Source organism: Ascidiella aspersa, chromosome 1 (assembly GCF_963924565.1).
Source record: "Ascidiella aspersa chromosome 1, kaAscAspe10.2, whole genome shotgun sequence".
Lineage (NCBI taxonomy): Eukaryota > Metazoa > Chordata > Ascidiacea > Phlebobranchia > Ascidiidae > Ascidiella > Ascidiella aspersa.
In genome coordinates, this window is record NC_139447.1 from 12,338,625 (window position 1) to 12,364,763 (window position 26,139).

The window sequence follows — 26,139 nt, forward strand, 5'->3', positions numbered from 1 at the left end:
TAGAGTGCCATTTTGAAAAGCGTATTCATCCTCTTGGTTGTTGGGTCTCTGGGAAGATCCTCTGTTGGATGATTGCATTTTTTGAGCAGCAGAAATGTTCCCGATTTGCTTTGGCGGCACAGGTTCCTTTTGAATTATTTCAACGGTTACTTTACATTGTTGAATTGGTGAAAGAACATTTAAGTTGGCTTCTCGACTTTTTTTTGTTGTACCGCATAATATCTGCGCAGACTGTCGGTTGGCAATTCGCCTCATTCGCGCTGCTGAAAACTTGTTGCCTTGCTTGGGTGGTGTGGGCGCAACGATATACTTAGTGGATGATGATATTTGTTCTGTTTGAAGCGGTGAACGCGAGGTATGCTTGGTAGATTTCACCGTTTCTTTACAAATCTGCCCTCTATTTGTAGTGCGCGTTTTGTGCTGGGCAAAACCAAGTTTGCTTTGCCTAATTGAAGCAGATTCCTGGTGGTTTAAAACGTTTGCAGAGGGAGATGTTGCGTATTTATTTTGCGTAGTTCCATTTGTGTTTTCTTTCAACAAAGATTGACGCTTTAAAATTCGTCTTTTCCGAGCTGCAGACATTTCCCTGTCTTGCGTTGGTGGTCTGGGTTCTTTGTATTGCTTAACGACACTCGCTGCTGAATATTTCTCGCTTTGAACTTTAGCTGGATTAACTTCTGTGATTTCCTGTTTTTTGCATAAGTTGAGTTCAGATTGGCGCTTGAGAATTCGTCTTTTGCGTGCTGCAGATAAATTCCCTTCGTGACTTGGTGGGACAGGGGCCATCATCGGACCACAAATAGTTGTTTGCCGACGCGCACTTTGAATTCTCTTGAACTTTTTCGCAACACACGATTCATTACTTGTTTTTAACGTGGCCGTTGGAGGCTTATAGCTGAAGAGAGTGTTGTCCTTAGAGAGGCAGGTTTTAATTTTGTGAGGTGTTTGAGTCTGACAAGGCTTGGAGTTAAGCTTAACAAGCTGGTCAACAGTTTGCGGTTTTAAAGCAGCGTTGTTTGCTTTCTTCGATGCAGTGTCTTTTGATGACAGTGGTTTGACATTTGGGATGGTGGAGCTTTCCTTGACTTTCTCAGGAGAAACTTGGATGGTTTTCAAACACTTCGGCGCTAATCTTTTCTTTATAACCACCAGTGGATTTATATCTGTGAATAAAATTTGCCAATTTTAGCAGAGTAACGACAAATCCAGATATTTGTGACATTCCGATTGGCACTAAATGAAAACTGCTAGCGAATATTTTTTTCGTAAACGGACAATATTTAGTTAAATATTTCAGGAATTTGTGCACCAAATGATTGACAGCTGTTTCACTGAATTAAGATACATCAAGCTGCTGGCACAGCAGGACATATAAACACATGGTAGCATTTGTATATAAATGTCCAAAATTTAACAAAAATGATGACGCCTGGGCAGACCAAATTAATTTGGGCAAGTGTCGTAGGGTTTATGTTGTATAATCATATTGTTTAACTTACCACTAGCCTTTAGGATCCGTTCTTGGACTTGATTTACCTCTGCACGTTTAAGTGGAGGTTGGGCCTGCTGTGGGACAGTAGTTTCTAAAGAACATAGAAGAAAAAAAAAACAGATTAAGACCTGGTCTAAAACATTTCATGACTAAGGTAATGATAGTGATATGCAATTGAGGATCTGAGAAAACTCATAATGTGTACAAAGCCACGATTTTTTAAGATATGTCAACGAAAAAAACAAACAGTCGCTTACCAGTCACGCATGGTTTGATTTTATTGGCCGACCGTGAAAGTTGTTCTTTACAATCGGTAAGACGGGGCTGATGTTTTATCATGTGTGCTCCTACAGTTAAAAAAACATGATTTTTCTGTTTTCTACGGACCACTATGTAATAACGTTTGACACAACCGAGCCTACCGTTTTCACGAGACGGTTTGGATTTTTCTTGTAGGCTTTTAAACTTTTGCTTGTCCCTCGATGATAATTTCTATAAAATGAAAATATGGGTAATAAAGTCTTTAGTTCTACCTGAAAACGATAGAATAAACCGACCAATCTACCTTCATCAAGTTTTCTTGGCCATCTTTAATTTTCTTCAAGTTATTTTGAATCTTTGTGCTCTGCAATAAAAATACATTAATGTATTAGCACTGAAAAACAACAACATGACGACGTTGTTTCAAGTTACCTTCTCTGTGGGGATAATTGGAGTTGTAGCGTTTATCCTTGCAGGTCGCAATCCATAAGGACGACACTGCATGAAAAACAACACGCTAGTTAAAAAGGAAAATGTATATATTTGCATGTAAATATATTTTCAATGGTTTTACTTACATGCTCCAATTGGAGTTTGTCAGTTAAAAGCTCGTATGATTCGCCTGGGACCTTTGGTAGCGGTCGATTATATCCATGACGATTGTAGTACGAATGAACGGCAGACTTTTCTGTTTTCGGAGATATGTGTTTCTTTGCTGAAAGTGCAAAAATGTGAAGATTAGCGCCGATCCTTTCGTGCATTCTAGTGATACTTATCCGGAAGAAGATGTTTGGTGAAAACCACAGACAGTTTGAGACAAAGACACTACGAAATGAATGATTGGAGATATGTTGTTACGAAATCTGTCGGTCTCACCAGCAGATACAAGGTGTCCAACCAACAAAACGCGGAACAGAAAGCCCTTTGTTCATACAACAACGAATGTTAGAATTTAAATTTTAGTTAAAATAAACATTTACCATTGTTACGAACCAAATTCTTCGCTTTAATATTATAATACAATTAGGCATGGTTATTAAGTTGTCTACTTTTTTATTATGTAAATACCTGTTGGTGGGTAATTTTCATCAGTATCCAGTTTAAGTTCTTCCTTTGATTTTTTATCCTTAGTCATATTTTTTCGTTTTTTTCTTTTAATCAAACCGGACTTGGTTCCTTTTTCGGATACCTAAATATCGATTTAGTGTTGATTAAGCAAACAACGTTGTTATACATATCACAAATAAACCATAAAACTGAAAATTTACTTGATATTACAAACGAGTTATTACCTTGTCTTCCTCCTTAGAATTTTGTTTTTTCGATTCTTTTTTGTACGATTTGGGATAAAACCCAAGAATGTTCTGCCGACAACTCGCCAATTCCATTTCTTTATCGTGAGGATGACGAAAGAATATGTTTCTGTACCCTTCAACGTCAACCGTGTTGTAATTTTTAAGGGAACGCTCAAAGCCTTCTTTCGCCAGAAATTCATTGTCAAGAATTGCAGCCCATCTGCTCAGCATTGGAAAGTCCTTAACAACTCGCTCAACGAGGCCAATACCAAGGGTTGGCTCTTCCACGTCCGGACACCAAGCCCAGGGATCTTTAAGGGCTTTAAGCTTGGCAGTTTTGTTTCTTTCAACAGGTAAGGTATCGGTTTCAGGCGACTCGTTTCTCTCAAATCTCCAAACCTCATTGACGGTAACTCCCCCTGTGTCTTTACGCGGAAGACTGACCATGATTCCTGCATTACGCAAGTCTTCTGCTTTGCAACCATTTTTGAGGAGAAACTTGCGCCGTTCAAGCAGCAGCCTTTTACGTTGGTAGAGGTAGTTTCGCACGTACGTCGCTTGAAATCGGTAAACTGAGAAAACATAAAAGAAAACTTGCAATCATATAGATCACATTAGCTTATTTCGAATCCCACAACACTTACCCAAATTATCAGCGATATTTCGCAGATGTTTCGTACTTGGAGGTGATTCCTAAAACAATAAACTTGGTTTAAAACTTGAAATTGTCTTTTGATTTTTGTTACAAAACAGAAATAAAATTTTACCTGCACTTTGTATTGCACCAACCACTGATCCCCTACAATTTTGTGAACTGTTGGCCTCTTTTTTGGAGTCGTTAGCATACGACTGATCAACTCCTTACATTCTGATTTAAATATTTAATAAAAATTTACCAACAGGTTAACTTCCACTTACAGTATGCTTTACATGCAATATAATTACCAGAAGAAAGGCCTTCCCGAAAAGGCAATGGTTCGCCTTCTGATATCAAAATTTCTTTTTGAATGTCTTGCGATGTTTTACCCTTGAACGGATAACGTCCGTTTGTAAGCAGAAAAAGAATCACTCCCCTGCAAAACAAAACAAAACTAACCTAATAACTTGAACATTTTTGGGCCAAAAGCTCACTTTTCGATTTTTTGCCAATTATAAGAATATTACTTTACTTTGTTTTGAATGTTTGTCAAAGTAGATAAAAAATCTTGACGGGCAAAGCTACAAACGATATACGTACATGCTCCACACATCAGCTTTCAATGGATCGTACGGATGTTTGCGACTATCGAAAATCTCGGGTGCCGCGAAGCCGGGTGTGCCACAAGGAGAAGAAGTGACGAAGCTTCGGCTGTTTTTATTTTTATCGCAGCCAGCAATCGAAAAACCGAGATCGCACAGTTTTATTTGCCCGTCACCTGTTACCAGAATGTTGTCCGGTTTTAAATCCCTGCAAGAAGATAGTATCTTACCAAATCATATAATTGGCAATACTAATATAAAAAGTGGCAATTTAAGTTAACCTGTGTGCGATATTTCTCCTGTGCAGTTGCTGGACACCTTTGGCGATTTCCCTAAAGTAATGACGAGCCAGGTCCTCTTCCATGTATTGTTCTCCCAGTTGTTTGGTGGAAATATGGTCTAATAAAGTTTTGGTCAAATCGCCCTTGGCCGCGTGTTCAAAAACAAGAAATATTCGCTTGCATGACACGAATATGTCCAGCAACATTACCTGGAATTAAATGCCAAAAAATACCAAAATGTTATTACGGAAAAGTAAAAACAAATTTCGTTTCACTTACAATGTTAGGAACACCAAAACACTTATTGCAGTTTCCTATTTCAGCGGGTAAGTATGTGGCAAAACCTCCAATGCTATTGGCTCCAACATCCGCATAATAGATCTTTATTGCGACCTGACAAAATATATCTGAGTAGAACCGTGTAACACATGATCATCAATTAATAATATCCTGTTAAATAAAGTTATTCTATAAAACAATCATGAGGTATACAAAATGCGAAAAGTTAAAGAGTTATTTTTTTCATTATAGAATGATTAATGCATTTACTAACATTATAAATGCTAAGAACTAATACATGCTCAAGGAAAATACATTAGCCAAGTATGTATATTACGTCATAAAAGTCAAAATACAATTTGAGGCAAAACGGCAAACTGGGTCACGTGATTATTATCATGGCAACAAAAGCGAAAGTATCAAAAAATGGAAATGAAGAAACAAACTATCTTGAAATTCGCAACACATTAATTAATAAAGAATATAACCGCGTTGAACGAGATTTTACAAAGTAATAATGAAAGTTGCAAGCGTTTTTGGTGTTTACATCGTTGTTTAGTTTTACCACAATCTATAAATGAAACTTAAGTGTTGACTGTTATGTTTTAAAAGCTAGACAACAAATATTTGCGAACCTGGAGTTTTTCATCTTCTTTCCTAACCAAGTTCAGCTTCTCTGTGGATCTAATTTTTCGCTCAGTTGGTTGGGCCAAAAACACTCTTCCCGTAGCTCCGCCTCCCAAGTATTTATCGGTCATCTTGTAGCCATGATCAGCACAGATTCTTTTCTCCTTCTTCAGAAGATACTTCCTTACCTGTGTATTCATTATCTCGAACAAAATGCCACCAAATCGCAGCAGAATTAACAAAATCGCTTTCAATATGATGATAATAATCACTTTTTCAACAGCTCTTAATTTTGCTTCCTCTCTCTACAATCTCATAAATCTCAAATAAAAATTTTCTAAATTCAATAAATCGTTCAATTGTAACCAAATGTAGCATGGTGACGTAACAAGGATGTTTGTTGAGTCCTGCTAAAGTATTAACCGTTAATGTTAGTTCAAGTAAAAAGTTCTGTATGTATTTATATACTAGGGAGCAAACTGTTTAAATTATATTTTGGTCTCTGGTTCGGTTTTGGTTAAAAGTAATTTATAAAATTCGGTTCAAAACGATTTTGTTTCAAGCCATTTAAAAGAATTCGGCTACGGTTCGTTCAAAGTTGTATTAAAACTAGTTTGCAAGTTTTGGTTATAGATAGAGGCAGCTGAAGGTTGTAAACAAGTACATATTCGGTCTGTCTACTATGCTTTCAAAGGACACTTAAAATGCCCAAAATTGTTCCTTTTTGCTATTATTTTATGATATTCATTGCATTTTCCCGCTTTTTTGTCTTTTTTGCTGTTACTTTTTTTCTGAGACACTACTGTAGTTCCTAAAGATCTCAACAATTAGGGCTCCCAAACACCAAAATGTCTGACTTCTAGACCTTGAAGTTGTTGTCAATGTACTAATTAGATCTTTTAGGTAAACCACCGGCATACATAAAATACAATTATATTGGATGAATATTCACAAAAATAAAAAAGGAAGACACCAAATTTTTTTGAAACAAATTTGTTTATTGTAGTATTGGGATTCGAAGCTGACTTTGGCTGGAACCACTTTTAAATACGAACGGATGAACCAGATTTTGGACAACATTACTGCAGAGGGTCCAATTACTTTTGACATCGAGGTTATGGTAAGTTTTCGTAAGTTTACCAAAGAGTTTGAGTAAAACAAGAAACAACGTTAAATTTGCTCAGCAAAAACAAACTTTTAGCACTTATTTAATGGTTTGCCATCAAGAAATTGTGTAAGGCCTACCTTATTTCTGGATTTACGATCTATCATTTTCTTTTTTCAAAATACTAAGAAATGCAAAATATTTCAAAAAACAGCTATGTGATAATGTTATCTGGTATTATCAACACGTATTTCTCCTTTATGTTCTTTCTATAACTAAGATTTTAATTAAAAGTCATATTTACGAGTTTAACAATTTTTTATTCACTAGTTTTCGCTTTGCCCAGGTACTTTTCGTCGAACCAAACCCGGGAATCGAAATCACCTACGTCATGCCGCACAACGTCACTTCCGTGTTCGCCGAGGAGGAACCCAACTTCCGGTGGATGATGCAAGAGTGGGGGTCATGCTCAAGGTCATGTGGCAAAGGTAAGGCCAAGTCGATGTTTAAAGTAGCCTACATTCACGCAATGCTTGTAGTTTTGTTTATACATTTTTTCAATATTTAAGAAATAAATTCAATGCCCTGAACATTCTATGACGTATGTGGTGTTTCACCAGTATCGGTTTGATTGCTGCTATATAATGCCTTAAAATGGTCGTTTCAACGCACCTAAATCTGTTTGTCCTTTTGTCCGTTTGAACTAATAATATTTGCTTTTATGAGCAAAAAGCATTAATTTTACCAACTGCAATTAAAGTGAGAGTTTTACTACAACTATTATCACAAGAATTCGTCTTTATTTGCCATATTTTTTCATACTGATATATAACGATTTGTATACTTTGTAATTTACCAATTAAGGCGTTCAAATGTCGATGGCGATCTGCATCGAAAAGAAGGCTGGTACTGTCGACGAGGATTTCTGTGACGCAACAAAGCGGCCCGATGACCGCAGGAGAGCTTGTCATCACCAGCCCTGCCCAGCCGAGTGAGTTGTGCAACGATTCAATCTATGGATTTTGCGTTTGTACAAGTTTTAATTGACACTGTAAACTAGACAAACACTTGGCGATCCTGGATTACTACGCGTAGCACGTAGTACCGACTACAACGTTGTAGGCTTCCACGAAATTGTAAAAAAATATATACTACTGCTAGGCTATTTGACGGACTATATCTTCATTTTACTAAAAAGGTTTCCCAAACAAAGCATTTTAATACACAATAACGCTTTTTGTCCGAGCTATTTAGTTTAAAGATATTTTCATACAGGAGAATAAACTAGTCGTTCTTTACTGGCTGCTGATTTTCGTACATAATATTTCTTTCCAAAAATATATCAATGGCCATTGTAAATATTCAGACTGTTCAATGTCTCTGCATAATTTTCCGTTAATTCACACTGTGTTGCATCAATCATCGTCGGTCCTGTTGATGAGTGTTGAACTGCGAATAATGATTACCGTGTTGCATTCGAAACGTTTGCAAATTAACAATGTTGGTTAAATATATCAAGGAGGTTTTTGAACCTTAAACCAAAAACGTTTCAAAACTCATTTTCAACCACGAAGCGTTGCATGTAGCCAATGTCAATCTACTTGTCGCGCAGATGGCTGGAAGGTCCTTGGCAGCCATGTTCCATCAGCTGCGGCGCAAAGATAGGCCGGCGTCGCCGCACCGTGGTATGCATACGGAGCCTGAGCAACGTAGAGCAAGTGGTGCTTAAGGGAAGGTCGTGCCGCAAGCTGCCCAAGCCCAAACGGGTCAAGTTGTGTCCGGCCGCTAGCCGACAACCCTGTCCGATGTGGAGGGCAGGGAAATGGAGCAACGTGAGTGCAAACCCTTTGAAAAATTATTTAAATTGTTATTCTGCTAATTTTGTGACGAAGAACGAAATTCCTATACACCATTTAGGGCCAATTGAAATACAATAGTTTTGAATTATGGAAAGCAACCAAACGTTTGTGTATTGTTGAATTATATTTTGTTTTTCGTTTGTTATTTTTCGACCGACCCAACGTTTTGTTATTTAAGTATCACTTGGTTGCCTTTGTGGTAATATAGTATATAGGTTTATCTACTTATTTCATCTTATCGGGAGCAGACTCCAAGATTACCGTTTTCAAAAACTGAACAATGTTTGACGGCAAACTACTTAGCCTTGCAGTAGACAGAACTTCGATGTTCTATTAAATGTGTATAAACTAAATTTAAATATGTATTAATAAACCACAAACGGTGATAAACTCAATTTTTAGTGCTCCGCGCCATGCAACGCAACCGGTTCACGAAATCGCACTGTCCAGTGTGTCACATACGTCATCAATGACGTCATTCTCTCGAAGAATACGGTGGACACCCCGGTCGACGACTTCCTGGACGTGGGCCGCGTGGGCTCCCGCAAGAAAACAAAGGATCCTACATCAAAGAAAAAAGGTGGAGCGCCTGGCGTTAAGGAACAAGAAGGAGGTTCACCTTTAAACCAAGAGGATAACAGAGCAGATCATCTAAACGAAGAAATCCAAAGCAATCATCCATCTAAAAATCAGAGCCATTCTTCTCCTCATAAAAAACACAAAGTACCTCCTAAGGAAGACCAACATCTAACCGAGGAGGAAGTTTACTCCTCAGTGATGCTCAACTCGGACGTTGAGCATCTTACCATGAACAAGGTCCACATCGTCAAGAAGAGGGGAAAGGCAAGAAAGTGGGGCAAGAAAATGCTCGAAAACCTCCATTATGACGTCGTGGAAGATGGTGATTGTGACGTGGAACGTCGACCTCACGCGACCGAAGTTTGCCAGGGCAATCCTTGCGCCGTACCGACCAGGTATGTTCAAACGATCGCAATAGAGCTGTTTGTAGTCTTAGGTGTGAATTGACTTTTGGCACTTTTGTATTTTTACAAAAGGTAAGGTTCTTAAACGCTTATTTCTAATGCTGGCCAAAAATAGCTTTAAGTTTAAATCAAAACAGCTGTGGATTTACCCAATGTACAGAATGATTGAAAGACATATAGTTGGGTAGGTAATACTTTAGGGGCCTAATATTTAAAAGTTAAGTTAGTACAAATTTATTGTTGTTGTTTGACACACACAACATCTCGACGTGCGTTGCTTTTCTTTTGTTCCCACTTACCATCATCCAAATGTTATACACTTCAATTTTACAATATATCTGTCAGACATTAACCTACTAGACTTCTCTTTGGTCAGAGAACAGTGTGCGAGACAATTTATAACTTTAGTACTTATACACATTCAGTATATAGGCAAATGTGTTGGCGGCTATCTATCATTTGAGTCATTTTCCCCCTTTATGTAGAGTTATACGAGTTATATCTATTAGTCAACTTTTATTTTCTCAATATTCAAAATTCAAACGATGTCCTTTCAGAAAATTGTTTAGGATTTAAACCAGTGGTTCTTGACCTTTTTTCCTGTGATGTCGAGCGCAAAAATGAAAATGCCAAGGGCAAAATGAAAACATTGCCTTATCGTGATTCATAAGATATGATGACACACATTACAACGGCAATATTGCAAAAACACTATAGATTAGCGCAAAAAACTTCGAGTCCCCCTGTTGCTAGGCTGTTATCATTTGTAAAGTATGGATAAAAAATAGTTCGAAAGGGGGTTCGAAAAATTGTATTTAAATAGGGCCGTTATACTTTCCATGATATGAAAACATGCAGTTGCATTCAAATAGACCTTGTGTTAAAAAAGTCAATAAAAGTAGAAAACTGAAGATTCGAGCGGAGTGCGAAATTTTTTGCAGTTTCAATGTTTGTCAAAAAACAGAGGTTGTACAGCTGTAGGAGTGGTGCCCAACACAAACGAAACCAATAAAATTGCTACATAAAATGAATAATGTAATAGAGCTCGCACCCCCCTAAGAATTGCTTGGCGCCCCCCGGTGAAGAACCGCTGATTTAAACGATACATGTTGTTCCAGAAAACCTACCCAGGCTGCTATCCTTCGACGAGATCCGATGTTTGACATTCCTAGTCATTCCCACCCACCCAACATCACTTCCAACTACGTGTTTAACCCACTCCATTCACCTGCTGCCAGTTTCGACATCGAGGGGTCAACAGATGCCGGCGGAAAACCCACGAATCAACGCCTTGTTTCTAACAAGCTGTTAAAAAATCCTCGGACACAACATGGCGGCAACCTGTTTGATGTGCGGACATTTTTGTTCCCGGGCGGAATCAAAAGCGGGCGAAAATCGCCTGGCAACTCCTCCACGTCGGGTTCCGGGAGCGGAGATCAACTGAGCTTCAACGTTTCTAAGACAATCCCGACTTTCACTGTGACCACGTTGGCGATAAATTCGTCAGACGACGACAACACTTTCGGCACTTCGTCCGGCGCATCAACAACTGACGTGGAAACTCAAACCACAAAACCAATAACTACTACGACTACCACATCAACGACATCGACCATCGGCGAACCAAGCCCGGTGACACCCAAACCACGTTGGCTGAGCGGCTACTGGGGACAGGTGGGCTGTGTTCTGTCAAAGTTTTTGATAAATGTATAGTTAACTGATATTAAACAATTTAGTTCCCTTTTTTACCTGACGAATTATAAAAAAGCTTTCGGTGAGTGCCTTACATTTATTACGCATAAATTACAGCAAGACAACGTCTGAAACTTTTCTTGACTGCACCGAAATTTTATTAACAAGTGTTGTAGTAGTGAACCAAGATACACTTACTTGCCCAAGTTGATGATTATCATCCCGAACACGTATTTGTTGGATTATTTGATTAAAAATCGTGTAATTTGAAAAAAATCGCAATTTCTCATTTAAAATTGCATTCTCAATTGTCCTTAAAAGATTGACGCTGATTTGTCGAGATTTCGGGGGATCCGGAAAGCAATATTTGTTTTAACCGATTAGTACTATCAGTACCACTGAGATATTCTATCGTTCACAGATACGCTAGCATTTAAAAGGTGTAAGTAATATTTAAATTTTATTCATAAAACCTTCAAAATTGTTAGTACTGCGCATTTGTTCGGTAGAAAAGGTTATAAGCAAAAAAACCTTTCTCAAAAATGGCAAACTTGGTAAGCGTTTTACCGAAAAAACTAAACCCTTGAACCTTTTGGTCTACACTTTTGTATACTCTAAAATCAATAAAACTGTGTCAATAATTAGAAAATTTCTAGTTGAATATTCATGATTTTTGAACATTCAGTGCTCAACAAGCTGTGGTGAAGGCGCCCGCATCCGTAACGTTGTTTGCAGCGGAGGACCTGACAGGTGCGACAACAAAACCAAGCCAGCCCCCGCCCAGAGGTGCAACCTTAAGCCGTGCTCGTTGTGGAAGTACGGCGGCTGGACTAAGGTACGCCGATGTTTTTCTGGTTGTGCTTCTCCAAACCAAATATTTTGACATTGTTAAAAATATGTAGGCTGTTTAGTTCTACAGCCTGGGATTTTTATCAAGTTCCCTGCTTGCTGGTTACCAGTTGATTAACTTTTCGCCCTCCAGCTGATAAGTAAATAACGTTCCCAGCTTCTTGTAAACAGGATTCGGTTTGTCCAATTTTCTAAAAAATGTCGATTCGTCTTATCAAATATCGCTTCCCGCTGGTCCACCGGTATCAATTTTGAATCAACTTGCCACCGCACATCAACTAATTAGCTTTTTGCTAAAATGTTGTGTAGTAATTTTAAGTTCTTAATAACAATTGCTTAATCTCTTGAGTCTGTGTTATAACCGGTACAAAAACGTACCCGTAACTTAAGGTAATTTCGAGTAGTAAACAACATATCCCCGCTATTTTAATGCTTTTACTGGTGTTCTGGTGTTTCTAAAAACGTATACTACACCAAACCTCAGTGTTCCCGCCTCTGTGGACGCGGCCTGAAGTTTCGCAAAATCCAGTGCCGCAACTCGCTCACCAACGACCTCCTTCGTCCGTACCACTGCAAGACCGTGCCGCGATTGCGAGCGATTAACGCGACATGCGACATGAAGCGTTGTATGCCTTGGAAAACGTCAAGATGGAGCAGGGTAAGAGGCGTCTGATGCATTCCCCTGTTCTAAATTTCAAACAATAAAAACGACCATTTTTGGCAATCGATTACCAATTTTAGTTTGGCAGAAATGTCTGTGTGAATTAAAATGAAAAATAAGTCCAAAGAGTATCATCATAAATGTACATATATTTACAAATAATACACACCAGACACACAAACACCTATATCTATTTCAAACATATATTTCCTTTGTGATCTAGTTTTCATGAGACCACCTAATGTTTGTTGCTCTCCACGAAAGCAGGAATCCATATGAAAAACTAAAAAAAATATTAATTGGGCCACTCTCTTTGTAACTCCACTTGTGGTTTAAGGCTCTTCCTTTTCCTCATCCAGTGACGTTATGTACTACACTATTTTGTATTGATCGTGGATGGGGAGAAAAATTGAAACTTTAAACTTGAAACAACTTTAACCTATTTTTTGGTTTTAGTAAAAACGAACTGATTTCTTGACTTAACGTTGCTCTACAATTCATTTGCTATATACCATGGTTTCAATTTGCTCTGCAGTGCAACGCGACATGCGGGCCCGGTTCACAAAGACGGCGCATCGCGTGTTCCAAGGAGGGCATGTGCGACCCCGCCGCCCGACCCGCGGTCATTCAGCAGTGCACAATGCGCGTTTGCGTCGAATGGAGAACCACGGCATGGGAACGGGTATAAATTTCAAATACTTTTTTGGTCGTTTTTTTTACTTATTGAAACCCACACTTCGGTATAAAAGTGTTTTTACACGTCGTTAGTAAACCATCGTTAGGTCAGCTTGTCGGCCACGATTCCGAAAAAAATGGTTTATTTATACCAATTTGGCTTTGGTAATTTCTTTCAAATCGAAAATATTGCGAGTCTTTGTCTCAAACCTATTAATTTTTTTTTGCTGTTTTTGCTGTGTTTTAAATGTATTTTTAGGTTACTTAAAACAAGAATGCCACTTTTATACGAAAACTACGAGCCTCATGTTTTTTATTGAATGCCAAACGTTGACTTGAAATCTGTCGATATATTTTGCACCAGGTTTCTATATTTTGACCACCTATTAATATATAATTTGCATATCCCCCAAAAATAATGTGCAATGCATAAATCAAAGGGATACAAAAATGATCTGTGAAACCTATGACACAATGTCGATTGCGTTTACCGCAAAAGCTGTATATCTAGTTTAACTTACGATGTGTTTATCCGTTTTTTACTAACTCGATTGTGTTACTGATTGTAATTGTTTAAGCCTTTAGATCAGCATACCGATATTTCACTTTTCATAAATCAGCCATTTTACCATACGTACCACAGCATATTTAATTCGCTTTCACACCTTGTTAGTACGAAAACGCTAACTTATTTGTGCTGCTTAAAAGTAATTCACACTGCATGTTTCACTAGCAAATCTTTTTTTGTGAAAACGCAGGGGTATGTAATCTTTTTAGAATAAAATGAAGAGCAAAACCTATGCGAGATATTGTATTAACTTTGACAAAGCCGTGGTTCTAATGTTAAAACATGTTTATCAACATCTAATTGGATTTTGTTATCGATTCTATACCCTATACAGGAATATTTACCCTTTTTTAACGCAATGTAAATATATTCATTGCTAATCAGCATATTTGTCAGTTTGACAACGTACCAAAAAAGAAAGTAAATTTGTGCCAAAAGTTTCCACTTAAATGCTTTTCTGAAATAAGCAAAATAACTTTTGTGTTTTTTATTTAATGGGCGCTAAACGAAATGCTTGCTCAAATTACCCTGGAATTTTAATGATTTGCTTGCTTTTGATGCACGATTTGTCGAATCATACACGATTGTAAATATAGTGCGTCGTCTCCGTAGCGAATTTGCTGAATGCAAGCTCAGGACCAATTCAATTAACAGCGACATGTTCAACATCAAACATGTGGCCGGAAATTGGTTTAGCTACAAACAGCAAAGTAGCTATGGAGACGACATTGTTTTACAAGTGTTGCATGTCACAGGAAATTTGTATGTTGTCACACTTCACTTTTCACATCGTTTCGTGCTGCTTTGTCACAATGGATTGCTTTTTGCTTGCAAATAAAATAAACAAAAAAAGTTATAACAAACAGTACAGATTGGAAAATTGACTGATAATAATTAATCAGACCGCGGAATTTTTAGAAAATTTCAGCTTATCGAAAGCCGCTAAAGTAGAAAACTACTGAATTAATCCAGAAGTTTAATCACTCATTTTGTAGCTTCGCTGCTTCATCATCGTGTTAAGTGTTCGCTAACATGTAATTTACTAAGTCTTGTGTTTTTTTAACTTGAACTACACCCTTTAATATTATACGTTTATTGGCTTGGCTGGTCGCATAGTTTCCGAGATTGTCGCATGCAATCAAGAGTAAAAGTGCACGCCTAATTCAGCTTGATCGGTTTTGATGTGATTTGTAGCCAAAACTGTTCGTCCTTATTAAACCTAATAATTGTAGGCTATAGCTTTCGTAACAGAACAGCTTGTTGTGTTTGATAGCAGCGCTCGTTTGCATGTTTGTGCCGCTTGGAAAATGGATCACTCACGTAAAAGATCTCCTGACAGTTAATTAAAATGTTTTTGTTACTTGAAAAATATTTGCAAAGAAATCACATAACTCATCAAGGAGATCCGGACTAACAAAACCTGTATAAAAAACGCCTGAACAACTCATTGCTTACCCTTACTATAGTCCAAAAAAATTATTTCGATAATTAATCAAAGTGGGTCAATTTTTACCGCATTTGCAAATTTCGTCAATATATTTGAAAGTTGCAATAACATTGATACAAAAGGGGATTCTGACACTTTTTGAAGTGGTTGTAGGCGACTGGACTGTTCACCTGTAGAAACACGATTCGCTGAGTCACAGCGAAAGCTAAAATCGTGACGGTTTGCACGCTTTACCTTAATGTTGCAGTGTTCTGTCAACTGCGGCACTGGCCTGCAGCAGCGCGCGGCCGAATGCGTGGAAACGGCTTCGGGCAAGCTGAGCAATAAGTGTAGCAACTCGATGAAACCTCGGACACTGCAGAAGTGCAACTTGGGAAGATGTCGCGTAACGGATTTCGGTGGGTTCTCGGCAGTGTTATAAACAAGTCATTTTGAAATGTCTTAAGTCCCAGTCAAGTCATTTGTAAAAAACTTAAGTCCAAGTCAAGTCTATTTGAATAAAAAAAAGTCAAGTTCCAGTACAAGTCATCAGTTGCGCAAGTCAAGTCCCAGTGCTAAACTATTCGAATTTTTAAAGTGGTACGATTATAAACAATAACTGAACTACAAAAAAGAAAACGCAACATATAGCAAGCAAATTGTTTTATGTGCAAAAATTTGGTTAAATAGCTTAATCCTAAAAAAAATACTTAAAGAAAACATTTCATTTCAACCCAATTTATTTGTCCGAAAGGCTTAAGTAAAGTCATGCAGCGACTTAAGTGTAAAAGTCATGCAGCGACTTAAGTGTACTTAAGTCAAGTCATTGGCTTATTGATTTAAGTCATTACAACAGTGGTTCTCGGCGTAGTTAACTTAAGTCCAAATCTCCAAGCACGTTACTATTGCGATGCAAAAACCCAGGGCTTCCCAAACTTTTTCATCTGCTACCTTCAAAAAATATTGCAAATTTCTACTACGATTAAAGTTTGACTGTGATAAAATGAAAATATTTATATGCCAGTTTCGGCACACATTTGTTGAAATAATAATGTACAATTTAGTTGGGAATTATAACTTTTAGTTGCGAATTACATTAGTATTAACAAATGCCGTTTAAAATTCAGAAAAAACTACGATTCGTAAAGATAAAACAGTAAGGCTTATCGCAACCTACTGCAGGGTGCAAACCCCTACTTTGGTAAGCTTTTACATTAGGTAGAATCGCCGCATTGTAAGTGGTCGAACGCTGAAAGGCCTTTTCCATCTTCCAAGACCAGAGTTATAGCGACAAGGGGCTAAAATAACGGACTTGATTTACTTCTTTCAAAGTCGTTGTTATTTATTTGAAAGGACAGGGCTATTTAGGTTATGTTTGATAAACATTCGATATCCACCGATTTTACTAAGTCTTAATTGGATTTTTTTAAATATATTTTTAAAGTTTAGTAGTATCCTAAGATTTTATAAAGTTTTAATTGGATTTTTTATATATATTTTAAATTTTAGTAGTACTATTTGAAAAGGGCTTGAGCAATATTTTTGAAATGACACGATTGTTTTCACCTAAATATATATTTAAAATGAGTATTTTCAAGTTTTTAACCACTACTTAGTGTTGTTGCTATTGGCTTGAATCAATATTCAAAGAAAATATTTGAAATGTACTCTTCACATTTTATGCACAGATTTTAGCGCATGCACTGGTGATCGATTGAAAACAATGTTTTGCAAAGTCCTAAAGAAATGGGGAAAGTGCGTTCAACCGTCGCTTGCGATTCAATGTTGTGCTACTTGCACAACATTTACGAGCGTTCGAAGAAAAGATAAGATTTCGTGATCGTTTTTGTGACGAAATTTAAAATAGGTTTAAATTGTTTGTTTTGAACCATCTTGCAAAGGGCAACGTTTATTGCCCCAAAACGGTAAAACTGTGGCACCGTTTTATTTACGTTTATATTTTTTCGTTTGCTTCTGTGATTTGTCTGCGTATTACTATAGGTATTATTATATGAATAAGGATTATATTTTGTGGCTGAAGGTTTGATCTTCTTGCCTAACAAAACTATTTGACACATGGGTGTTATCAGTAGTGGGCCGCCATAGTTAAGAACCGGTTGGCTTGTCTACTCATTTTTGAAAGCCAACTTTTTCTTTATAAGGGTATTAGAATACCACTATTTAGGTAATTACTGCTTGCAGATTGGTTCGTTAGGTAAAAAAACTTTAGGTAAAAAAAACCTAACTGGAAATCAACTTGTAGACCTAAATAAAGTAATTGATTTAGGATAATTACGTGAACTCTGAAAGGAACCGACTCCCACGATCTAGTACAGTGGTTGTTAACCTTTTTTGTATGTTTTACCCTTTTAAAAAAGATAAAAATCTCATTTACCCCCAATATATAAAGTGGTGCTCATTTATTAAAAAAAATAAAAGTAACAAATTGCATCAGTTATATTCAGATCGACGGCTGCCCTTGTTTTTTGACAACGAGTTGTTCAATGTCTGTTAAAGTAGCCCATAATGCAAAACGAATATGAAATTCAACACGTGAAGTCGGTTTCGTTCTTTATATTTGATATGCAGAAAAGCCGCTTCGCATCAGTTTGTTCAAAAAAACGTAACAACAATATTTAGAGCTGAAATACTTCTCCTTGGATTTACCCCTCAAAAACGAGCAAATTTACCCCAGGTTAAAAAAGAATGATCTAGTACTAATCGGTTAAATCTCATCACTGAAAATAAATTTATTAAACACTGAAACATGGCATGACATCGTTTTTTGGTTAGAACGACCCATGCAATCTGAAATGCTTTGCTTATCGTTTTATAGCAAAATTTTCCAATGCCTTTTCCGTCTTAGCATTTTGCAGAGATAGATCATTAACGTGAAGTTAAACAACAATATGCTGATAGTAAAAATAGTGTTAAAGTTTATATTGAGTGTCATTTAAAAAGCTCCAAATTCACCATGACAGAAAGTAAAATTGAATAACCTTTCATAACTGTTGTCAATTTTCAACGTGCTTCAGTTCGCTGGCTGTGAAGTTTCCTTATTGTTTTTTATTTCACTTCCTGAGTCATAGATCCAAATTAACGATGTCAACTTCAGTTTATTGCATTCTGACCAAAACAGCAAAGCCGAATAAACGAATACGCTTGCTTGACTATCAACTTACGAAGTAACGACTTCTGTAAAAACTGTTTCAGTTCAAATATAATGATGTCGACATTAAACGTTTTTTAGAATTTTCAACCATAATGAAAACACAACTGTTATTCCGATTACGCGTTTTAGTAATTTAAATCGTACTCCGTGCACGTCAGCATAGATGTATTGTACAGTTTTGCGAATGCATATTTTATCGGTTATAAATAGGGAGATTATTTTTTACCTAAAAAATAGGAAATTTTGATCTGAAAAACTAAAATTTTGACAAATTTTGACCTAAAAATAATTTATTTTGACAAAATTTTGACGTGTTAGAAATACATTGATTTAAATAACCTAGGCGTCGTTAATCACTCGTTTTTTATGCCGTATATTGCTCTTAATAAAGATATAATACGGCTATAATGACTTTGAACATAAATCAAAGCTAAATTTTTTTTGATGACATTGAACGATAAATTTCAAAACAACTGAATGACGAATTTCAAAAGCTGACTATAGTTTTTTTTTTAATTTTTTTAATTTTTGTTTTAATTTTTTTTTTAATTTTTGACAAATTTTGACATTTTCTGACAAGTAAAAAATAATCACCCTAGTTATAAGTGATCGAAGCAGCATAACACATATATCTCACTTCTTTCCAAGTGTCAACGGTGCTTTTTTCGCTATTTTCGTCGGTGCTTTTTTTTCTCGTTTCTGAATCGCTAAATGTTTAAGTTTTGTTTTTAGTGCGCTCATATATCAACTCGCTTAAAGAAAATTCAGCATACACGTACAATCGTACATCCTTCGTAGTGCTTTTGTTATGGAATAAATTGGCAAGCTTTTTATGAATGTATCAAAAGAATGGAACTGCGATGACTATCGTTCAAAATTCCATGGAGTATGGAAATCAAGTATTTGTTTGTAAGGGTTCCATAAAAAAATATAAGGGCCCATATTTAACACGTTACCAGTTTAAGTGATGCATGATGCCAAAAAGTGCGTTCTTATTAAAACTTATATGTTTTAAAGTTCCGTATTGTTGCGTTAGGCGGCTAGGCTACTGATGGACAACTATAGCCAGATACCGTAAGCCGTATTTCTTATTTTTAAGCAAACTGTCACAAACAAAAGGACAGAAATGATGGCCAAGCCGTTTCTTTCTAACTAATACAAACCTACTTTAGCTGAGCTATGTATATTGTAAATATTGCACACAACCGTAGTTAAATCCTGCAGTAATACTAATTGGTATTTTAACTGGGGATGTAAATAAATGTCATTAACCTGCCGAAGGACATTTATTGGCGATAAATATTTTTTTATCGCCTTTTCCGCTCACGGTTTATTGGTAGAAATACTTACCCCAGGAATAATTTCTCATCGCATCACTACCTCTCTCTACCAAACATTGTTAACTAATTATGTGGCCCGAAAAAAAAATTTTTTTTAGGACACATGTTGTTTTTGTCTGAATTATTTATTTTATTTTTTTTTTTTCAGTCAATTTTTTATGGCTCACTTTTGACAAGGAAAAAAACATAGTTGGAACATGAAATTTTCACAACTGTTAAATACCCTCAAAGTTGTTTCTAATATAAAAAAAATTTGCCTAGGTTCTAATGGTTGGTTTTTAGGGGGGCAAAACTGTCATTTTTTGCTAATTTTGGTTTTAGGCACTTTTCATAGATAAAACAAATGTAAAAAAAATCTGATATATTTATGGATGATGGATACATGACATACACAATGCTAAGTAACAAAATTTTAAACCTTGCCCCTGAACTGTTTATCCGGGGGGGTCAAAATGCACAACACTTTAGGAAATTTCATTGATATATTTACACTAGAATTTCACAAATGTTAGAGAACCATTTAAAGCTGATGTTAAAAAAAACATTTTACCTCTTGAAAAAAGGGGAGTATTTTAGGGGGGCAAAATTAAAATTCGGCCGTTTTTGTGTTTAGAGGTGTCTAAAAAACTAAAGAAAACATTGTAAAACAGTTTTCAATTTTAAAGACAAATTATAGGTTGCTTCACAGCAAAATTTTGACCTTCAACTCAAAATAATTAACCCATGGGGGAAAATATTTAACCAAAAATATAGAAATTAAAGTGATTTTTTGATGGAATAAAAATTGCAAACAGAGTGGTGTACAGTGCCTGGCAGATTTTTCATTTAAACTTGCGTCGGTAAAATATGTTGTTTTGTAAAAGCAATGAGTTAATTTGCTAAGAGAAACCTCTTTCTAAAAGGCAAGTCGCACGCGCTTAGTTTCACTGATACGAGACACTTTGCACGATGAATGTTGCCCGCGCTGGACAAAATAAGCATAGCAGGGAGCCAGCCGCTCGCGGCCAGAATAAAGCAAGCGATATGACCAAATTCTATATTGAAGGTTTTCTGCCGCTAGATTAGAGTAGATAGCTGTAAAGAACTAAATCGATTACGTCACACTATTGACTTTTGTCCCCAATTAGAGGCGTATAGGGGTGCAAGAAAAAATTGTCAAATATTTATTAATTATAAAGACAAGTTATAGGTTTGCTTCGCAGCAAAATTTATATTAAGACCACTGGCAATCTATCTTGTAAAAGTGCACCATGTCCAACCTATAACACGCAACTTCGGGCCACATCCGCTTTTGCCTGCTAAAGCACCGAAACTGGAAGCACAACATTGGGAGTATATGGACACTGACAAATAAGACCCGTTGAAAGAATATAGAATAACCAAGGAATAACACCCTGGTAAAGTATAGTGGAACTGCGCTATACCCCCCCCCCCCTGGTATAATATAGTAGAACCGCGCTATAACCCCCTAGCAAAATATACAAAAACCGCACACCCTGTCTAGTTTTTATCGCTTTCAAACTTAAGGAGTTATACGGACCGACTTCAATGAAAGGTGTAGGCCTATATGAACAGCAATAACCACAGGCCACGAAGTTTAAAGTAGTATTAGACTATCATAATTAAACTATTAACGCAAAATTCGGATTTAATGTCCCATATAAAGCTCAGTTTTTCAGTTAGAATAACTACAAGTTATAATATAATGTTTATAAAGGCAGGGATACCAAGAGCATCTATACGGAGAAGCAAAAACTACTCAAAAAAGAGTCAAACAAAAAAAATATAACAATATTCACAAAAATTCTCTAAAAAATCACCTTAGAGATGGAAAAGGAAAAAGCCTAACATTTATAAGCATTTTATTATTACAACAAGGCTCGTGTCACGAGTCTTCCCACTCCCTTTTTGGCGGACATATTACCGGGCGTACGGACCAACTGAAGAAGAAAAATGGGGTTGAGAATTACCGTCGTGGCGAGCGGACCGAAATACAAGAAGACGCGTTCCTGAGATAGGCCTTGTAGAGCCAAGAAACCCGACGGCTCCCAGGCCAATCGCAAAAGTATGGACCACGGTGCCTGCGTGCGTGCAACGATCGAGGGTTGAGCCGCTCTTAATCCGGGCTCTGCGTTACGTTAAGGGAAGGGTCGATGGGCTGAAGGTCGTACAGGCCCTTTAACGAGAGGCCGCATATTCCCATGTAACTGTGCAGCGCGTCTACGTTTGGGTAAAAACTAGCCTTGGTGAGTGTCACAAATTTAGCGACTTTTGCACCGTTCAATTAACGTCTTGTTCGAGAAGTAAAGTCAAACGTTATCCCTAGCAATTACGAGAACTGTTACTGATGTTCACACGGCAAATCTTTTTGCCTACCATGCTATTATATAAGCATTTAATGCCTGGTGTCTTGCTGCTTATCTCCAGGGAGAAGTGACACGCAGCGTGATGCCTTTTATTCCCCAAATCAGTGGCCCTTAGGGCCGCAGACTCCTAAACCTATTATATGCACCAACATACCTAAAAATGTGAAAAATCTACGATGTAAACTTTTTCTATAAAGCTCAGGACAAAAATCGGTCTGAAAAATATCAAAGCAAACCATATACCAAACCAAAAAATATAACGGCTAGACAAGGCGTGTCCCGAAAATAATCTTTGGCCCATATAATTCAAGCAACAACAAGATATGTCCCGAAAAAAAAAATTTGTTTCATTTAACTAGACTCAATAGAGCATTTCATTTTTTTCCAAAATATTTTGTAATTCGTTTAATTACGTTTTCTTTAACAAAATTAGAATTAAAATTACTTAGAATATGAAATAGAATTAAAACAAGAATTAAATTTAATGTTTCACAATTAATTTAGTTTAAATCGCAACTTATTCTCGTAAGAATGTGAATATCAATATTATTGTGCTAAATTTAAGACGGAAATCCGAATTAGAATAAAAGCTAGAATTAGAGCACCCAAGCAATTCACATATTATTATAGGTTAGATTTATAAATAGCCGCATTTTGCTTTAGTTTATTGAATTAGAAAACTATATTTTGTATTAGTTGTCCGAGTGTACATCCAGTACGCATCATTTTATCACGTGCAAAAAAAGAACAACTACAAAGTCAAGTATGATTAATATAACTGGCATATTCAAGTATGATATGAAAAACTTTAGCATAAGTCATTTGATTGTCATTGATTTCTAATCTATATTTCTGCTTAGTTACTATATAGAAATAGTGCAAAACAAGAGAGTTGATTTGCAAAATGCACTGTGAACTGTATAAATACAAACCACCAAAAATTGATCGACAGATAATGGCGGTAGAGATTCAAACATTAGTAAGACTTTATTAAGATGCGATTTTAAGTAACGTGATAGTCAAGGCTATAATTTGAGAAACAGTTTAAAAAACTTATTAGGTCATATTGTTTATAAGACAGTTAATCAATACTGATTAAGTGGGCAATATTTAAAATATTTGAAAAGCCATTTGTAATAATATTTATAAAAAACAGTGAAATTTAAAAAGTCCACGGAAATTACGATTTATCTATAGGCACTTTGCAAATAACGAACATAGTTAACAAACAGTTTTAGGATTATAGGTTGGATTGCATTGTCAGCTGTTAGAACTAAGGTTCCCCAAACTAATACAAAAACTTTGAATAAACCACAGTATCGAGTACCATTAACCAAACCTAAATTCTGCGGCACTGGGTTATTACCTGTATAGTAGCTAACTTTCGTTTACCTTTCGCAGGTGGCCTGTATAAGTTTTTTTCTAAACATTTAACAAAAATCTGAAAATTTAACGAAATGCAAGCTGCGGACGAAACAAAGACACATCTAAGTGAAATCAGCGGCAACCAACTAAACGACACCAGTGGTAACCTTCTATACCACACCAGTGGTAACTTCTCCCGTTTTAAGCAACCAGAATGGCGGCGGCGGCGGTAGGCGGCATCGCCATCGTATGTGTAACCTGGATAGGGATTGCCTTTGCTGTGCACGAAATCCGACGCCATAAATGGCAGCGAGCTAATGACAAAAGGAAACCTGGAAACGTCTTGTCGCCAGTGCTGATCAGCGGCCTTGCCGCCGCCGCCTTCGCCTGGCTCCGACTGGTCAGCAGTCAGTTGTCCTTCAACGTTGGCTACGGGGTTGAAGATTCACCAGTGTGCGATATCGTCCTCGACTTGTCGGCTGTTTTCTACTCGTGCTTCTACCTCAGTTACTACCTGGCGCTCTGGTTCCGCCTAAATCGGCTCTACGCAAACGTCGCTCGGATACATACGCTTAGCCCGTGGATGCGACGGTTCAAGTGGCTGACGCTGGTCTTCGCCGCGACCGGCGATGTCGTTTGTTTTGTGGTGGACACCTACTATCCACTTATACTAGTTCGCGGCGAGACTGCGTCGACCGGCACCAATCACCCGTCGTCTGGCCTCTGTACCTCGTTTTCGCGGTAGTGCTGCTCTCACTAGCGGCCATGATCTTCCGGTTCCTGCGGCCGCTTCGTTTCCAGCTTCGCGGCAGAAACGCGGCAAAGATCCGGCGAATCGCTAAGCGTCTCACGGCCACGTCTACGAGCTGGTGTTCGACGTCAACGTGGTGGTTGACCTGCTGTGCGTGCTCCTCACGTTCGTGTCGTGGCGAAGGATCGTGCTTTGCCGACGCGGGAAGGCTGAACAACCAGTAGGTACACCGCAGCCGTCAGCCCTGACCGCGTCGTCGGGAAACATTTAAGAGTCGCGATTTTTGTTGTTTTTGTAAATAGGTTGATTTAAAGTTTGGTTCTTTATTTTTAAATTGTTTTTTTTTTTTTTTTTTTCTCGAAATTGGTTCGTCTTTCGAAGTCTTTAGGGAGGGGTACTTGCCTATTTAATTTAATTATAGCCAGTTAAATTTCAATTGTGGTTTTAATTATAACTTTTGTGATTTATGTGAAGCATTTTTTGTTGGGCTCAAAGTGAGGGTCCATAGAAGGGGATACCACTTATGAGGTTGAGAGCCATTGTCTCACAATATGTAATCGACAACCCATACCCAAACATTTTAGGCGAAATGCCGGCCGTCTTAACCGATTCCAATTACGTCATTACAATAGTCAAACAAGCAATGAATATAAAACTGAAATGTGCAAACGTAATGTTTTTCGTGTTGTTTGGAGAACATGTACATTGTACAATAGCACTAAAATTTGTTGGGTAGCATTGAACTGTGTAAATACCAAGGTAACCAGTTTGTTTAACACCAAAACGTCCATAAGTTTACACAATTAATTGAAGTACTATATAGAAGAATAAGTCATATAACCATTGGCAAGGCATCCTATTCAAAGTTTTAAAGGTTGAAAGAACATTTATTGAACAAACACCATTTCATTCTTTTCTTGTTTATGTTTAAAATCCACTTTTGTGGTATTGGTTATTGTTACTATCGTTGTGATTTTGACTTCTTTGTATTTACACTTTTAATAAGTACAGCCGTTAAGATTAGTGTTGTTTTCTTTGTGAGATCTTGATATAAACGAGGCTATTAACTTTCCTCGTATCGGCAAAACCATAACGAAAAGTGCCCGAACATAACATACAGGTGGGATTTCGCTATTCGCAATTGTCAAGTCATAAGTTATGTTTAATTACGGTCGCTTAAATGGCAAGAGTTTACTCAATTCACAATATAGCTTTCGTAAATATAATACGCCATGAACCGATTAAATACTTAGAAAATGTTTTTTAAATACGTTAGAAATGGTTAAAAGCATATTCATCAGTGCTTTTCAATCGCAATGTATTACGTAGGCTTTGGTCTTTACCAAAAGGAAGTAGGCAGATCGAAATTTAATCGTGTAATATCTCAAAAAGGAAGCAAAACATCGATCAGAAAATTTTACACATTACTCAAAGCAACCTAGCTTAGGATCGGCTTTAAATTTAAACTTATCCAAAGTGACTCACATATGGTGATACTTACGAGTCTACTCTTCTAAAAGAGTCATAGGTCTTTTCTTAGGTTGAGAATTCTTCTGTATTTGATTAAACGTTATATTGATCAATTTTAATAGCTTTGTTTTTTTGCTTTTTGACTCTATAAAAAATTGTAAAGATCCGGTGCAGGTTCGTTTTAACCCTGGCCCGTGGGCCACTTGTAGCCAGCATTATTATCTGTGGGCCATGTAAAATTTAGTGATGAACTCATTTCGTTAAAAACCCGAACAGTCTTTGTGTCCCACCTATATGCAGAAAATAGAAAATCAATACAAGAAAATCAGAGCTTCAGGGATTGAGAGGGCCACGCATTGCTATAGTTTTATTATGAGAAATAT

The 26,139-nt window shown here is 37.1% G+C and overlaps 1 protein-coding gene across 1 annotated transcript in view; it reads left to right on the forward strand.

Annotated features, from left to right (window-relative positions):
* Window positions 1–18,048, forward strand: part of LOC146167557 (A disintegrin and metalloproteinase with thrombospondin motifs 7-like) — a 52,409-nt gene extending 34,361 nt beyond the window's left edge. The window contains exons 18-28 of the mRNA XM_083391742.1: window positions 6,481–6,594; window positions 6,926–7,067; window positions 7,444–7,570; window positions 8,192–8,411; window positions 8,841–9,412; window positions 10,540–11,095; window positions 11,799–11,948; window positions 12,447–12,620; window positions 13,159–13,305; window positions 15,561–15,711; window positions 16,981–18,048. Of these exons, the coding sequence (XP_083247868.1) occupies window positions 6,481–6,594; window positions 6,926–7,067; window positions 7,444–7,570; window positions 8,192–8,411; window positions 8,841–9,412; window positions 10,540–11,095; window positions 11,799–11,948; window positions 12,447–12,620; window positions 13,159–13,305; window positions 15,561–15,711; window positions 16,981–17,132 (2,505 nt within the window). The 3' untranslated portion in view covers window positions 17,133–18,048. The remainder of the gene's footprint in view (window positions 1–6,480; window positions 6,595–6,925; window positions 7,068–7,443; window positions 7,571–8,191; window positions 8,412–8,840; window positions 9,413–10,539; window positions 11,096–11,798; window positions 11,949–12,446; window positions 12,621–13,158; window positions 13,306–15,560; window positions 15,712–16,980) is intronic.
* Window positions 18,049–26,139: the final 8,091 nt, after the last annotated feature.